This window comes from Neopsephotus bourkii, unplaced genomic scaffold, assembly GCF_033783945.1.
Source record: "Neopsephotus bourkii isolate Nb327-2 ecotype Australia unplaced genomic scaffold, CSIRO-AGI_Nbou_v1 NB_1680, whole genome shotgun sequence".
Classification (NCBI taxonomy): domain Eukaryota; kingdom Metazoa; phylum Chordata; class Aves; order Psittaciformes; family Psittacidae; genus Neopsephotus; species Neopsephotus bourkii.
The window spans coordinates 189,715-206,810 of NW_026902154.1; the positions used below are offsets into that span (position 1 = coordinate 189,715).

Genomic DNA, 17,096 nt, shown 5'->3' on the forward strand with positions numbered 1-17,096 from the left:
GACTGTGGTGCATCCTTTCTGGGGGCAATCGGGGGGGGCCTGGGTGCCGTTGGGAGATACGGGACAGAGGCCAGTGGTGTCCGTGCAGCAGCACCCACTGTGGAGCTGCCACTGCTGGGGCAGTCGGTGGGAGCAGCTCCCCCCGCAGGGAACAGAGCCGCCTTTCAGCGGCTCCCACGGCAGCGGGAATGCTGCTGGAACACAGCTCGCCTTGTTCTCCCCCCGCCGGGTGCCCCAGCCCCGGGGTGGCCACGGCCATTCCCTGCGCAGCGCACAGTGCGCAGCCCCTTCTCCAGCGGTTCCACTGGGTGCTCCTGCAGCTGCGGACACTGGGAATGAGCAGCGGAGTGGGAAAGATCAGACCGAGTGGGAGGCGGGGGTAGGGAGTTGGCTTTATCCAGGGAAAAATGTGGCTCAGCTTTAGCAGGGTGGAAAACCAAACTGCAGAGGCCTGTGGTGGTGATGGAGATCTGCTTCCCTGGCTCTGCTGGTGCTCACCAGGGTGGTGAGCAGGGCTGGGGCTCTGGAGCCATGGGGCAGCTCTGGGGTGGGCAGTTGGTACATGGGTGATGTGGGTCTGACCCATGGAGGGGGTGCGTGTCCTGATGGGACTGGGTTCCAGCCACCGTCCTCTTCCTCAGGCTTCTTCAGCAGGATGGAGCCGGTACCCAAGCCTAGCCCCACCTCCCCACGTGGCTTGGTGCAAGAACCTGACATGGCTTTGCCCAGAGGAGCTGTGGCTGCCCCATCCCTGGCAGTGCTCAAGGCCAGGTTGGACACAGGGGCTTGGAGCAACCTGCTCCAGTGGAAGGGGTCCCTGCCCGTGGCAAGGGTTGGAACTGAAGGAGCTGTAAGGACGCTTCCAACCCAAACCAGTCTGGGCTTCTGTGACCTGCTCCTCCCGCCCCCTGCGGCTCTGGCTGCTCCTCTGCCGTCCCCGCACTGCCAGCCTCATGCCAGAGGATCCTCCCCTTCGAGGGTCAGATGAATCCTTCCTGCCCCTCTCCGTCCTTCGCCCTCCATGATCCAGAGCTGCTGGCTCAGTGCCCGACTGAGCTGCAGCCACTTCCCAGCACTAAATCACCCTGAGCCACTCATCAACTGCTAATCACTGTAAAAGGAAAGGATCGATCCCACCTCCTGCCTTTCCCGGAGCTGCTGGCACTGGGGGCACCCCATGGCCTGGGCCATGCATCTGCTGCCCTGGCCACCCTCCCTCCCCACCCTGGGCAGCAATTCCAGCCGCTAGCGGACTTCCTGGGAAACACGCTTGGCTCTGACTCGGCACATCACTGAAGCCAAGCCAGAGGCAAAGCCAGGGACAGACAAACCCTGAAGAATCATGGGGGAGGTCTCCAGGTCTCCATCTGGATTGTGTTCATCAGCCTGGCTGTGCTGCTTCACATCCCTTGGCTCTTAACGCACTCCAGGTTTGACCATTCTGCCCCTATTTGTGCCAGGTGGGTAACCCCCAATAGCCCTGCCATGGGGCAGCCCCACAGCCAGCACTGGAAGCAACCGGACGGCACAGACGTGGCCACGAGGTAAAGCCAGAGGAAAAGCATGGCCAGGATGTGACATCCCAACCCCCTCACTGGAGCTCGAGTGCATTTCCCACAGCACATGCATTTCCCACACCAGATGCACTTCCCAGGCACATGCATTTCCAGCAGCAGCTCCATTTCCCACGGCAGCTCTGTTTTCCCTGCCTCCTGCCGGTGCCGGGCTCAGCAGGGCGCAGGGCTCACAGGGTGCCTCACTCCTCACATGTGGCAGCCCCGTCCCTGGGCAGGGGTTGGGAGCAGAGGCCTGGGCTGCCGGGGTTGGGTGAGTGGGGACATCACTTCCCACCCCTCCTGCTGTTGCCCGGATGCTGCAGCAGTGCCAGGAGCTTCAGGGCCATCTGGAATCACTCATGGACAGCAGCGAGGGATCCTGCAGGAGACAGCCCAGCACTGGGACAGCGCTGCAGGCTCCCGCTCTGCCCACAGCGGGGTCACCTCTGGCACCCATGGGTGCAGCATCCCAAGGGCAGGGATGCACCTACAGCAGGGCACAGCACTGTTGGTGGCTCAGGGGCGTGCCAGTCCCTCTCAGCCTGACCCTGGCAGCCCTCTCAGATCCACCCCCAGCTCCCAGCTTCTCAAAAATAGGCTGCAGCAGCCAAACCTGGAAAAGACCCTTGGAAAAGAGCCAGGGGCTTCCATGCAGAATGGGGCTCCGCCCATCACTGGAGCGTGAGCGATGGTGTGACCAGGGCTGGTGGGGGCTCTCTCTGCCTGCTCGATCCCATCACAGGAGAAAATGCGCTTCCTCCTCCTCCTCCTCCTCTTCCTCTGCAAGCCAGGGCACAATCCCTGTGCTCATCGGAGGAGAGGACCCGGAAAGCAAGGAGGAAGCCGGGCTCTGTGCAGAGGAAGAGCAGGCTGGGCTACGCCAAGCAGCCACCGGCAGCCTCAAGGCCGGAGGAAACACCGTGGGGATGGAGCAAAGAGCAGTGGGGCCCCGGCAGGGCTCAGCCCTGCTGCCTGTGCCTGCTGCAGCACAGCCGAGGTGCTGGTGCTGCTGGGCAGGAGCCGGTGTCAGCACAGCCCTGCTGCGGGGGAACACGCCTGGCACCAAGCCTGGCACAGAAAGCCTGGCACATCCCTGTGCATCTCTGGGGCAGCCACAGCCTCCTTCTCGTCCCACAGGGAGGAAAGTAATTCCTGGGGCCTCAGGGCCAGCACAGGGTGCAGTGGAGCAGATGCTCTGCAGGTCTGCCTCAGTAAAACACAGCATCCATCATCTTACCTCTAGTGGCTCTGAGTCTTTCCCCACCCCATCCCAGGGCACCCCTCAGCACACTACCCTCCCTCATCCACATAAAACCTGGTCTGAGTGATCCTGTTTTGCAGGCTGTCAGGGGAAGCTTCACCTCTCTCTGCAGGCACCAGACTGCCCCTCCCGGCATGCAGAGAGGGCCAAAGTCCCCACTATGGTCACTCTTTTCCTGGGCAGTGGCCAATGGCAAAACTCAAACTCAGTGTTTTCCATTGCAGCCAGCAGTGCCTGCACCACACAGAGGATCAGCATCAACCTAGAGGTGCAGTCCCTCGACACAGGTGACCACATCTGTCCCCAGCCATCCATGGAGATGCAGGATGGGAGGCAGAGAGGGCAAGGAGCGGTTGGGCTCAGATATTTTTTGATCCCTGCCTATTACCTCTGTGATCAAAGCTCCGTGCTTTGTGTCAGGATCCACTTGGTAGGAAGGAGAGACAGTGAGAGAACAGCCACAGGCAGGGACAGCAGCCTGTATCAAGGTCTGACTCTCACCCAGACCACTCCTGCCCCAGCATGGAGCGAACAGGCAGGAAGCTCTCCAGGAAAACCATGTCTGCTCCCTGTCACCTGCACAGCAGAGCCACCAGTGCCGAAGGATGCCCCAGCCTTGAATCACCCTGCACAGTGCCCATCAGCTGCCCCAGCTTGGTCTGAGCCCGTGCCTTGCTCCGAGGCCCTGCAGCAGCCCGGATTTCAAAGATAAGCTTTGCCTTTGATGTAGAAAGCAGGCTCCCAGCACTGAGTTCCTGATCAAAGCGCCTAAGTGAAGGACCTTGCCCCAGCCAATGGAAGAGGAAGGTGAAAAGCCAGCAAAGGCAAGGAAAGCCCATCTTTGGGCAGGCCCCAGCTTGAATCCAGTGCTCCCCACAAAGAAAGGTTCCTTTCTCTCCCACTAGACATGAGCTGCAATAAGGTCACAGGCAGGAAGGAAAGAGCAGGCCACCCACAGAAAGGTGAACAAGTTGATATTTAAGACTTGTTCCCTACAGGCTGCCTGCACCCAACCAGGACTGCCCCTCTGCTCAACCCATACCATGCTTCGGCAGGCCCAGAGCACATAGGCAGTACCCACCATTGGGCAGCCTCCCATCTCCGCACCCACGTCCTTCCTGCTTCCCCCACTCTTCCCACGGAGGAGGATGTTGTGTCCCAGTCAGGGCAAGAGCTATGACCAAAGCAGCAAGAAACAGGGTGCTTCATTACAGCAATTCTGCTCGTGTTCATTTACTCTGGAAACAGCTGTGGACAGGAGGCCTGTGACTTTCTGGCCTCTCCACCAAGCAGCATCCTTTTCTCCCCGCAGGAAGAACATCCAAACTTCACTCACCTTCAGCAAGATAGTTAGAGTTTTGATGGGAGATGGCAAATAGGAGAGGAAGATTTCTTTATGAGCCACCACATAAATCCACCACAGTCTGGCCCTGAACGAAAGAGCCAGTATGTGATGATGGTCCACTTTGTGCAGCAAGTAAACAGGAAGGTTCAGTATTTTGTTTCCTATTAGAAAATAGACAGAGGGTCCCCATGGATGCAAGGGTTTGTGGCTAGGAGTTCACTCCAGCAAATCTGCTGGCACAGCTCCTAGAGGCTGGGCAGGAATTGGCAGTAGGGCTCATCTAATCTCTCCATGGAGGCAGCCAGCTCAGGGCCCCCGAGAGCACAGTTCCTCTTTAACGCATTAGGGTCACTCGCTCAGAGCAAGGCCAGCTCCTCGAGGACCAGGAGTGACTCCAGCAGACCCCAGCGGGGCAGGGAAAGGCAGCGGCAGCTCCTGGCGAGTGCTTGGCCACCACTGACTGCCAGGAACACCCACTCCTGAGCAAGGGCTTGTGGGAAAGCTGCTGGGATCTAATGGATTCCCTCAGCAGCTGTCCCAGCCCTGGCAAGCTTTGCAAATGTGGCAGGAAAACCTTGCCATGGGCTTCATTAAGGCCAATCCTTGGCACACAGCACCATGCAATTCCATCCAACTTAATCTCAAATCCAGCCAAGCCTTGACAGATGTCAAAGCAAGATGTATGGTGCCTTCCCACGTGGGCTTCCCTGGCTTGGCTCCTTAGAGCCACCACGCTATTCAGCTGCTATAAAAATGGGAAGGGTCTCCTCCAGAAAGCCTTCTGCAAGTGCAACTCAGCATCACACGGCAGCACATCTAGGTTTAAAGGTGCCACAGAGATAAAGCAGGATGCATACAGAGGAGCTGCTGATTGTAAGGGTACAGACATACCAAAACTTTAAACCAGGTGGAGAGTCAGTGGTCAGGATTAAGCCCAGATGTCCCACAACAGGCTCTCTTCCTCCTGGGAGAGACCTTCCCAAATAACTGCACAGCCCAGCACCAGGGAAGGATCAGGACCTGCCTTGTGTACCTACCCCCCAGAGTAGCTGTGGGAGCCTCGTCCAGGGACGAAAGGCACCAGCTGCTCCCAGGCTCTCCATTACTGGAGGAGGGCTGCAGCTTCCCCTCTGAAAGCCTTTCCACAACAAAGGCAGATTGGTTTGAGGCAGGGAAGGGCAGCTTCAGCACAGGAAAAGACTTCAGCTCCTGTTATGCTGCTTTGCTAAATCTCCCCTTTGATCCCTGGGGAAAGGGACAATTTGGCAGCTGGAAGACTATTGTGTGCTTCTTGCTATAAGTAGCTGCAAAAGGCTTGGATGAGAGCTGGGCTGAGTTGGTTAACTACACAGCCAGAAGAGCTGTGCCCTAATAGGCAGATCAAGACCAATTTGTCACTGCTGTGAAAAAAACTTCAAGAAGGGAGTGAAAATCCCATTCCCATGGATTAGAAGTGAACTGCACGAGGTTTTGTCGTAGGTAAAGTCCCACAGTTTTCATATATAGGTAGAGTCCCACAACTTTCAAGACAGATTCTGCCTCCTCTGTGGAAACCTTATTATTTTTCCTCTCTCGAGGTTGCTGCTGTTTATGTCTGTGCCATCCCTTGAACAGTGAGGGTGCCAATCAAAGTCACATTCAGGGGTGAATTCTAACATCTGGGTTCCTAAAGAAATCCTTCAGCACTTTCTGAAGCACTAATATGTGCAACTTAAAGGATCCATGGAAAGAGAAAAAAGCCAGAAGCAGACTCAGAGTCCAATGTTTAATAACTTTCCAAGAGTTATTACAACCATATTGAGAGCACATATAAAACAAGAGATGGAAAACAATGAAATTAAAAAAAAAAAAAAAAAAAAAAAGAAAAATCACATTGGTATCTTCAAGAGGGCACACTTAACCCCAGAATTCCTGCTGAATCTCCTCCTTGGAGGCACAGTGGCCACTTGGAGCAACCCCTCTGCACAACACAAGATCCAATAACAGGCCACTTGCAGTGCTGGGGCTCAGCATTTTAGGAACAGCTAAGAAAACTCTGATTCTGTACAATCCACACATGAAAAAGTAGTCCCAGAGCTGTTACATGGTTAACTGTGTGCTGTCCAGAAGAGGGATACCATCTGAATCAAAGTTACCGTAGGCAAGGTGAGCTGATCTAAAACTTGGTCTCAGTAGGGCCTTCTCTTCCACCTGCTTTTGTTTGGGGACTGACCCCAAACACTTCTCACATCTCTTCCCAATGTGGTGTTATTGCTGGACAGATCAGGGAGAAGAAAGGAGACACTTAGCAGACTTGGCAACACCAAGACAATGCTACTGGGAGAGCCCCAGGCACTCCCCAAACACTCCTGGGAGGCTGTAATGCCAAGATGGCAGTGACAGGTTCCCCAAAGGGGTGACCTATGGTCACAGTGTTAACTCTCTTCTACCTCCCACTGAGACCAGCACCCAACATCCTCCATCAGCTCCTTGAAATTCTGTCCAGAAATCTTCTCTGCTAAAAGCAGCACCTGCACTGGGACAACCTGGTCTTGGCAAAGAGGGTGCTTCCTCACGCTCCTCTAGAGTGCTGCCGATACGCCATGGACTCCTCTCCCACCACCAGTGGAGCACAACTTGGCCTCTCCTCCAGCTGGGCAGCCACAACCTTGCCTATTCCTTTCCCTCTTAGCACCACCATCTGCACTCAGCAGGGAAGAGATGAGAGGGGAGTAAATGTGAGACACAAACAACATCTCTCTTGGAATACACGTGTGGAGCTGCAGCTAGCTCTGAAGAGCAAAGCTCCTGTGCCGAGTCACAGGTGAGAGCTCTGAAGAGATGTGGGGAGGCTGCCACCCTGCCCAGAGCCCTCCAGCATGAAAAGGAAGGACATGGGGAGCAGATGCACAGCTCACCCTACTCCTAGATGGGAATGACGCCTGTGTGCTTTGACAGGAAACCCACTCAGCAAGGCACCCTGACACATGGCTCACCCTGTCAGCACCGAGGGTTCTCCTGGGCTGATGGCCAAAGCTGTAAGGGTTCAGCTGCTAGAAGGAACTCTGGAGGCAGTGGGAGCAGGAAGAGGAATGCTAGCCTGGCCCAGCTGCTGCTCCCACCCTGCCTGCACATGGCTAGCTCACCTTGGCCTTGTTCTGGACTGGCAGATACAGCTTGAACTCAGCTGGGAGCTCGTCCTCCGAGTAGAGCCGGTCAGAGAAGTACACCCGTCGAATGCGACAGTTGGCATGGATCTGAGAGTCAAAACAGAGTCAGTCCATTTTCCACGTGATATTTCCACATCCAGGTGCGCTGTCATGCAGCAGCCTGGGTTCCTTGGTTCAACAGATGGAGAAGAGATCTCACTGCATCTCTCTGAATCTGACAGGGCATCAGAGAAGAAACAGTGGCCCGTGCCCCCTAGTTTGCACTAGACGCTCTCTCCATGATGGAAACTGGCTCAAAAGATTTGGCCAAGCTCTGGCATCTCTGCAAATTGAGAGCTACCTGAGTTGCTTAGAGGGTCCTGTGCTGTGAACCCACCTCTGCTTTTCTCCTGACAGCAGGATTTGCCAGAACACTCTCAGCCTCAGCTTGCTGCATTTTTAACACTCCCTCCTCAGGGCCTCCCTGAGGTCAGGAATGAGATTGTCCAGTCTGTACTGCCTCCACAATCAGCTGGCAGCAAAGGAGTCACTCCAGTCCCCCTCACAGCTATGTGAGAGGACAGACATTTCCCAGACTGCCTGTCCATCTCAGAACTGCAGCAGTCCCACCATGCTAAGAACAGACACACTCTGCACATCGGCATTCCTCACAGTAACGCATACTACCGGACACAGGGAACATGAATGAATCCCTAGCCTATGGAACTTCATGCCCCCAGCAGGAACAAACATTGTGTCAGCTCTTGTCCGGGGTCCTCAGTGAAGGCTCCATGCACACTAGGAAACAAACTTGACCAGGGATACCTATAGCCTGTGACACTCTGGTTCTGTAGCAGGCAGGCTCCCACTCATCTGGTGGCTGTCTGGATAGTAAGGCAGCACACAGCTAATTCCCAGCAGACCTTCCCCCAGCAGGATGCATTGCACACTGCTGGGAACTTTAGGTGGACTGTCACTCCTACCCTAACCAACAGCCAGCAACAGAAACAAGACAGAAATAGGCTTCTTCACCCCAGTCTAGTACAGCGAAGTGACACAGCACCAAGACCTCTGCTGCCTCAGTTAGGTCTTGGCTTTCTTTCCACACTGTTTTGTAAAGAGTACGACTGGTAAAGGATCAGGTCAGGGCTAAGCCCAGATTCCCAACCTGCAGCAAGGCAGTAAGACTACCAACCACGGGTGTGTGTGGGCAGGATGTGCCCCTGCTCACCTGAACTCTCAGGGTCTCGATGTAGTTTGTCCCATAGGCCCGGCGTGTGAAGTCTGACAGGTTGAACTGGATTTGGTTCCAGCCATCATCCAGCCGCATGGGCATGGTGCAGATGAAGGGCTTCACCCGGGTTGTGCTCTGGTAGTTACTTGCTCGGAAACGCCGGCGAACGTTCTTATCATCCAGCACCTGGGGCGAGGAAGTGAGGCTGCTGAACCTGGCAGCTGAGCCCCCAGCTCCCCAAGACAACAGCTCTTCCAGAGTCAGGCTCTGCCCATCTCCGAGTAGGCTCTCCCCCACCTCCATGTCACAGCAGAAGTATTTTCAATTCACAACAGACCCTTTTTCAGTAATAGCAACAACAAGCTTGGGAGCTGACTGATGTCCCCATAGCAGAAGATCTGACACAACAGAAGAACATGGAACTACTCAAGTGAGTCCAGAGGAGGCTACAAAGATGCTCCAAACACCGGAGCAGCTCTGCTCTGGAGACAGGCTGAGAGAGCTGAGCTGGGTCAGCCTGGAGAAGAGAAGGCTCCAGGAGACCTTAGGATCAGCTTCCAGTGCCTAAAGGTGTTACAAGAAATCAGGAGAGGGGCTTTGGACAAGGGCCTGTAGGGACAGGACAAGGGGGAATGGCTTTAACCTGACAGAGGGGACACTGAGACAAGATCTTAGGAAGAAATTCTTCCCTGTGAGGGTGGTGAGGCCTTTGCACAGGCTGCTCAGAGAAGCTGTGGCTGCTCCATCCCTAGCAGCTCCTAAGCTCAGGATGGACAGGGCTTGGAGCAACCTGCTCTAGTGGAAGGTATCCCTGGCTGTGGCAGGGGTTGGAGCTGGATCATCTTTAACCGAAATTATTCCATGATGCTATGATCACACAGTCAAAGAAGCAAAACTGTTTTGGAGAGTACTTGCTGCCTCAACTGAGCTCCAGAGTAAGACTGCAGCCTTCTGGCACCTTCCTCGCCTATCCCTGGATGGGCCTCCCCACTGCATGTTCCTCACCTGCACTTCAAATGTGAAGTATTTCTTCAGGTTCTTGATGATCATCACTAGGAAAGGTAGTTTGATGCCTAGGGTCTTCTTTGGGTCCGCAGGGCATGTGATGTAGGTCGTACTGAGAGGACAGAAAAATGCTTTAGGATCGCACACAGCACAAAGCACACAGCCTGAGTCCCAAGTCACTCCCTTGACCTAATGCAATCTTGGAGGGCAGACAGAAAGAGATAAGATCTCAGCAAGAACCAGTGCTTCCTTTAATGGGAGGCAGAGCTTCAGAGGTAGCTGTGTGGAAAGCAAGATAAAAGGCTCAAAGAACGCATTTCAAATCCCACTTTTCTCACCCAGGGCATGAACCACCTTCCTGGACAGCTTCACCTCCCCAGTTTCACAGCCACGTCAGTGCTGTTTCTTAATGCAGCCTTCTCCTCCCCTTAGCAGGTAGAGCCCTCCAGAGCACAGCACAGGCCCTGTGTGCCCTGTGAGCCTGGGAACACAGAAGTGGTGAGCCCTAGCTGCACACGTCACGCCTGGCAAGTTCTGTATCAACACATCTCGGGAGGACGGGAAGCACAGGCTCAGCCTGGCTGCATGAGAGGAGCCTCCACTGCCCTTATAAGGAGCTCCCTGTTCTAGTGGCCCCTGGAGAAGTCCTGGAGAGGCTGAACCCGCTAGCAGAGCTGGAGTCACTCTCCCCAGCTGATGAAGACAAGGAGTGAAGCACCACAAGCAACTCCCCTCATACATCTGCCTTTGATATTCCTGCTATCACGTGAGGAGAGCAGCAGAGCAGGCCTAAGACAATAAAAGATGCAGCATGCAGAGTGCTGCTTTCTCGGTAATTGGCAGCACTGACAGGGGACTGGGATTCAAATACAGCCTTTCCCCCCCTGCCAAGTGATGGAAAAATAATGGGATTTTGTTTTTATTATTTTTCCCTTAGCCCCACTGAGGATGACAGAGAGCTCTCCAAGTGCACCCAGGGAAAGGCACTGTGGTACAGTGCCTTACACAGAAGGGTAGCAGGCATCTGACCCCAGAAACTATTCTTCAATTTATTGAGAAAGAGACAGAAGTAGAGTCTGACGGACATATCTGCTGGGCACCACCATCTTTCACTCTGCTCCAGGGCCAAGCCCCCAGGGCACATTAGGGCAGAATAAGATGCCTTCTCCTACCTGACATTAGTTCCTTCAATCTCCAGCACCAAGGACTGAATGTCATTGTCAGTGATTCGTTTGATGTGGCCATTGCGCACCTGGAAGAAAGCAGGGCAGACAGCACAGGTTTCCTTTACTTGAGAGGGAAGCAAGAGGCACCCAGAGCTCCACTGAGAGAGGGAGACATCCCAGGAGGAGCCATCTATGTTCACTTGGCTCCCACTGTTTTGGCCATCCCTGTTTCCAAGGCTTTGCTCACTGCCTCAGAGTGCCAGGACTCCAAGCAAGAGTTTAGGTCCCAGCTTGCTGCATGGACATCAAGTGCAAGACTTTGGTCTATCCAGACACGCTACAGTGAACACCACTGACTCCAGCCTCATGTTAGAAGCCCAAATCAACAAATGTTAAAGTGTCAGAGGAAGATCAGACTAGAGTGGGATAAAGGATAAAAATAAGTAAAAGCAATACAGAAGCGAAGGGAGCCACCAGAAGCCATGGGTCACCAAGGGGGTCTTGGTCCATACTGCTGCCATGCTTGGCTGCCTCTGTGGAAGAGCAGAACCAGATAACAGCCTGGCTGGAATTCTTCATAGCTCTAGCACACACAAGTGCAGAAGCATTGTCTGCTCTGCTGAGGGGCACAGGCATTTGGCTACTTGGATGCAGCCACCTGCCCCCTAAGCTCAGGAAGGCCAGGAATAACAAAATTAATTTTTCACCACAAGCAATGTGGCTGAATCCCAGGGGCTGAGGATTTACTGTTTTAATGACGCACCTCACTTCCCCTCGGATTTATCTCCATTTAAAAGCACTTTTGCTAATTAAGCTCTCTGCTCTTCCCCAGTGCTACATCAGCAAATGGCAATGCTCCTTCCGGCTCCATGAATTAATTTCTGCAGTACCTATCACCACTGCTAACCCGTAGGATGCATTAAACTTCTAATGGGATGGTTTGAGTGATAAGCTACAAAATGATTTAAAGGTTTAACAGCTCATCTTCACATTTCAGTTCTTCAGAGGGATGTACATGGGTGATACTGCGCACATCTGCTGGAACAAAGAGATAAGCCCTGTGAGCAGCCCACCACCCAACCTGTCTCTACAAGTGCTGCTGCTGAGGGTCAGCTGAGCATGCCAGGCTGCTCTTAACACTGCCTCAAGCCCGACAGATACTTCCAGAAAGCATTAAGCTCACAGGGAGGATCCTTAAGGATAACCAGATCCCTCCTTTGTAACACAAACAGCTCCCAGGGATTTACAGGTCTATTGAGAACACCCCCACCCCCCACAGCACTGCATCCTGAGCATGAGCAGCAGCAGAGGGAAGAGATTCTGCCCTATGCTCCTCTCCAGGGAGATTCCCCCGCCCCTGCAGTTCTGCATCCAGCTCTGGGGCAACAACACAAGAGAGATGTGGAGCTGTTGGAGTGAGTCCAGATGAGGCCATGGAGATGCTGCGAGGGCTGGAGCAGCTCTGCTCTGGAGCCAGGCTGAGAGAGCTGGGCTGGGGCATCCTGGAGAAGAGAAGGCTCCTGAAGGGGAGACCTGAGAGCAGCTCCAGTGCCTAAAGGGGCTACAGGAAACCTGGAGAGGGGCTTGGGACAAGGGCCTGTAGGGACAGGACAAGGGGGAATGGCTTTAACCTGACAGAGGGGACACTGAGATGAGCTCTTAGGAAGAAGCTCTTCCCTGTGAGGGTGCTGAGGCCCTGGCACAGGGTGCCCAGAGAAGCTGTGGCTGCCCCATCCCTGGCAGTGCTCAAGGCCAGGCTGGACGGGGCTTGGAGCAACCTGGTCTAGTGGAAGGTGTCCCTGCCTGTGGCAGGGATTGGAACTGGGTGGACTTTAAGGTCCCTTCCAACCCAAACCAGGCTGTGATTCTGTGATCCTGTGAAACACCCCAGCTCAGCCCCTCGGCTTGCTCTGGAGCCCAGCTCTGTGATACATGCTGAGCTAACCTCCTGTCTGCTGCAGGAGCCACCTCCCTGACAGAGGACACGCTTGGTCACAGCCAGAGGAGCACTTTATCTTCTTCTTCCAGCTCTGGCATCCCTTCTCACTGAGCTCTCACAGCAAAAAGCAATCTCCAGCTCCCTCAGGCAGAGCTGCCAGCTCTGTGCAGTACAGGGTATGAGGGACAGTCATGACATGTGCAGAGTGTCTACCCAGCAATAGCTCCTGGTCTTCAGGGGCTTCCTCCTACCTCATGGAAACTCAGAGAAAAGGCTGAAGAAAAATTTAGAAGTCTAAATGAGACTCCACATTTCTACTTGGCCAATATTCTCTAGCCATCCTGGGCCTAAGAAGCTGTATTTCTGAAGCTGGAAAAAAGGGTAACAGACTTCACAGAAAATAAACGTGCTTCAAATGCCTAATAGCCTCTGAATCAGGATAACTGGGAAGTTACCCACTGTCTAAAGACAAACTGAAGAAGCATTTTTTGCAGACACAAAGCTCAAATCTTGAAGAGTTTGGAGAGAGCAGCAGCTTCAGACATTTGTGTCTGAACACAAACATTTAGGCGGCTGCTATTGCTGCTAGCAACACGTGTCACATATAACAAAGGCCAGAGGAAGAGCAGGGAGGAACAATTCACCCCAGGCCCAGCCACCAACCCCAGTGGACTGGACACCACAGTCCAAGGCCGACCTCTGGAGGCTCACTCCTGCATTGTTGCCAGCGACCCCGGTTAAGGGATTGCAGAATCCCAGACTGATTTGGGTTGGCAGGGTCCTTAAAGCTCATCCAGTTCTAACCCCCTGCCACAGGCAGGGACATCTTCCACTGGAGCAGCTTGCTCCAAGCCCCTGTGTCCAATCTGGCCTTGAGCACTGCCAGGGATGGGGCAGCCACAGCTTCTCTGGGCACCCTGTGCCAGCGCCTCAGCACCCTCACAGGGAAGAGCTTCTGCCTAAGAGCTCAGCTCAGTCTCCCCTCTGTCAGGTTAAAGCCATTCCCCTTGTCCTGTCCCTACAGGCCCTTGTCCCAAGCCCCTCTCCAGGTTCCCTGCAGCCCCTTTAGGCACTGGAGCTGCTCTCAGGTCTCCCCTTCAGGAGCCTTCTCTTCTCCAGGCTGCTCCAGCCCAGCTCTCTCAGCCTGGCTCCAGAGCAGAGCTGCTCCAGCCCTCGCAGCATCTCTGTGGCCTCCTCTGGACTCACTCCAACAGTTCCACGTCCCTCCTGTGTTGTTGCCCCATAGCAGAACACAGGAGAGGGGCAGAATCCCCTCCCTTGCTGCTCACACTCTGGGGATGCAGCCCAGCACGTGGGGGTGGTTCTGGGCTCAAGCACACACTGAAGCTGGGTCACGGGGAGCTTCTTCTCCTCCAGCACCCCAAGTCCTTCTCCTCAGGGCCACTCCATCCTTGTGTATACCCAGCCTGTGTCTGTGCCAGCAACAGCAAGCTGAAACACGGCCAGTGCCATCACCCAGACTACTGTAGGCATGGGTACAGCCCTTCCCTCAGGACAGGCCAGCACTTCTCAAAGCCACTGTTGCATCCAGAATAGGCAGAAGGCTCTTTGTGCCAATCTCTGTCCCCCAGGAAGGAGAGGCAAAAGCAGGAGCTACCTGGCTCTGCTGTAGCACTTGATGCACACAGGTTCGGGAATGAGCAAGCAGCATGGCCTGTGTTTTCATGATGCAGAGATCTGGGGCAGCCCAGACAAGGATGCTGTGTGAAAGAACTACAGAGTCAGACGAAAGCTGCAAGAGAGACCCTGCCACAGCATTTCAGGGACTTGATCCTGGCCATGCTCATCAGGGAAATTGCTATCTACATCCTGGTGACGTTTGATATTCAGGCAGGTACTGAACGCTAGCTGACCCTTAATTCTCCCCACAGCATCTGAAACTGCTCATAACCACACATCGACATGCCAGCAGAAGGAACATGGAGAAATCAGCAAGAGGATCAATGGGATTGAGAAGTTCCATCCAAATGTTCCCATATGCTCTGCACAAAAGAGTCTGCAAGTCCCCTGGAGATTGGTCAGTGTGTTTCCAAGCACTGTGGAGGGGACCATGGTGACAGGATGTGGAAAGAATTACAGAGGACTCAGAACAACACAGTGCTGGAAGGCAAACAGCAACCACCTTGCACACAGGTCTCCGTAACAGACACTGAAGGCAGGACAAGAGAGCACAGCCCAACAGCTACTGGTTCTCTGCACACAAGGCTGGAGGAGGAACCTCTGCCTGCAGAGAGAGTGGGACAGTCACCACACTCTTGCCAAGGCCTGGACACTTCAGTCCTGCCAGAGTCCCCTGGGACAGCATCCTTCCTGCTGCTGCAAACACACCAAGGGTGTCAGAATAGGAATGCCCAAGCTATTACAAATCCACCAACCCAACTCCTTTAAATGGAAAAGTGAGGTAAAAGACAAAGCCATCCTGAATCCACAGGCAAATTCATCAAAGATCCCACTCTGGTTTAAACCACACCTTTGTGCGCACAGCAGTCCTCACAACAAGCTTGCCTAAGCTGTCTGTGCTTCATCAGGCTGTGAGTGAGGAAGACCACCTGCACACTGCCCTGCTGCTCACCACACACAGGGCTGCTACCACCAGGCAATGCGAGGGGAAGCCAGTCACATGAAAGCCCTACAGCAGGCAACGGAAACAGCCTGCACACCCAGCTGCTGGTCGAGGACCTTTCTGACTATCTTTTTGACCAACCCAGCAACTACTGCACCAGGGCAGACTGCTGCTCATGCCCACCCTGCAAGCAGAGCTCCTGTTGGCAACCCCACCAGCTGCACATCGCAGCCATGTCACCCTGCACAGCGCAATTCATTTTGGAAGGTACCTCAGGAAGGTACCCAGATTGCGCATGGCTTCATCCAGTCTGAAGGCACACTACATCCCTTTTGTCTAAGAGTCTTTAATGCATCCCATCCTCACACCACTCAAATAAGCTGCTGGCACTCTTTTAAAGTCACCGGTATTGGTGCAAAAGCCCTACTGCATGCACATGCACCCAGCCAGGCTGACAGGCAGCCCAGCTCTTTACAGAGCTGCATAGGTACCCCACTGATGGGAAATGGAGTGGGTCTGCGCTGCGTGTCCTCCATTCCATGACCTGTAAATGCTGCCACGAGCCCACCGAGGTCAAACAACACGGCTGCCTGCTAAATTGCCTCAAAAGCCTTCACTCCTGCTGAAATCACAAGAAATCCAGGTCAGGTTCAAGCACAGGTAACTGAACATTGCTCATAACCTCAGAGAGGAAAGCCTCCTCTCAGAGGTGCAAGAAGTACTTTGCAGAATCCCTTTTAGGCAGCAACACAGCCGTGGGTGGTTTGTGAAGGGGAGGAAGCAACAGGTCTCAACACCTCCAAACTTCCTGATCAGGGTTTAGGGATACGGGCCAGGCGTCAGTCCATCATCTAGTCCAACTCCCTGCAACACACAAGTGCATCTAGATCAGGCTGATGAGAACCACATCCAGCCTGGACTTGAATGTCCCTCGCAGCGGTGTAACCACCACCTCTCTGGGCAACCAGGGTCAGGGCCTCACCACCCTCAGTGTAAAGAATCTCTTCCTGACGTCCAGCCTGAATTCCCTCTTTCAGTTTAACACCACCACCTCTCATCCTGTACACAAGCCCTGCTAAAAAGCCTCTCCCCACCTTTTCTACAGGCCCTTTTTAAGAACTGAAGTCTGCAATAAGATCTCCCCAGAGGCTTCTCCAGGCCGAACAAGCCCAATCCTCTCAGCCGGTCTCCAGAGCAGAACTGCTCCAGCCCTCTCCGGCTGGTTTGCTGCTGCTTATTCCCAGCACCGAACGCCACTGTTTTAGCCTCTGGCAGTGCTGCAGCTCCTGACCCTGGCCTGGCTGCTGCCCTAGCAGCGCTCTGCTCAACAACGGCAGAAGACTCCGTGACGCGGACACATTCTCCTCCACAACGAACAGCCCAGAGGTCCCGGTCACCTCGCACTGGCGGCTCAGGCACCGGCGGCCACCCGAGCGCGGCACCACCAGCGACAGCTCCAGGCCCGCCTCGGGAGGCTGCTCCCGCGGCCCCGCCTCACCTTCTTGTCCCAGATCTGTAGCGGCTTGCTGCCGATGCTGTACAGCACCGAGAGGAACCCGCTCTGGAACGTGTTCTTGAACATGGCAGGGCCGCGCCAGCCGCCTCTCCAGCCGGCGGGACTCCGCACACAGCGCTGTTACCGCAGATCCCTCCGCGCCGCGGATCTGCACTTCCCGCTCTCAGCACCGCCGTCACCACGGAACTACTTATCGTGCCACAGTGCTGCCGCCGGGTCTACTTCCGCTGAGGGTTTGTGGGAGCGCGGTGCCATGGCAACGGCGGCGGGGGGGTGCGGTGGCGGCAGTCAGCCGCGCGGGGAGGCCTCTGGTCGGGCCCGAGCAGCACCGGCTGATGGGTACCGGCTCCCTGGGCCCAGCG

At 54.7% G+C, this 17,096-nt stretch overlaps 1 protein-coding gene across 2 annotated transcripts; it reads right to left on the reverse strand.

The window, feature by feature from the left end:
• Positions 1 to 5,915: 5,915 nt before the first annotated feature.
• Positions 5,916 to 16,910, reverse strand: CFAP20 (cilia and flagella associated protein 20). Of its 2 annotated transcripts, XM_061375893.1 has the most exons (6): positions 16,717 to 16,910; positions 10,702 to 10,781; positions 9,530 to 9,641; positions 8,522 to 8,710; positions 7,288 to 7,398; positions 5,916 to 6,415 (listed from the first exon to the last, which is right to left on the reverse strand). In XM_061375893.1, exons 1-6 carry the CDS (start codon positions 16,798 to 16,800, stop codon positions 6,410 to 6,412), a joined length of 582 nt encoding a protein of 193 aa, XP_061231877.1. In that variant the 5' UTR covers positions 16,801 to 16,910; the 3' UTR covers positions 5,916 to 6,409. The 2 variants fall into 2 exon arrangements, with proteins under 2 accessions (XP_061231877.1, XP_061231876.1); XM_061375892.1 differs by lacking the exon at positions 5,916 to 6,415 and having other exon boundaries at positions 7,279 to 7,398.
• Between the last annotated feature and the right edge of the window lie 186 nt (positions 16,911 to 17,096).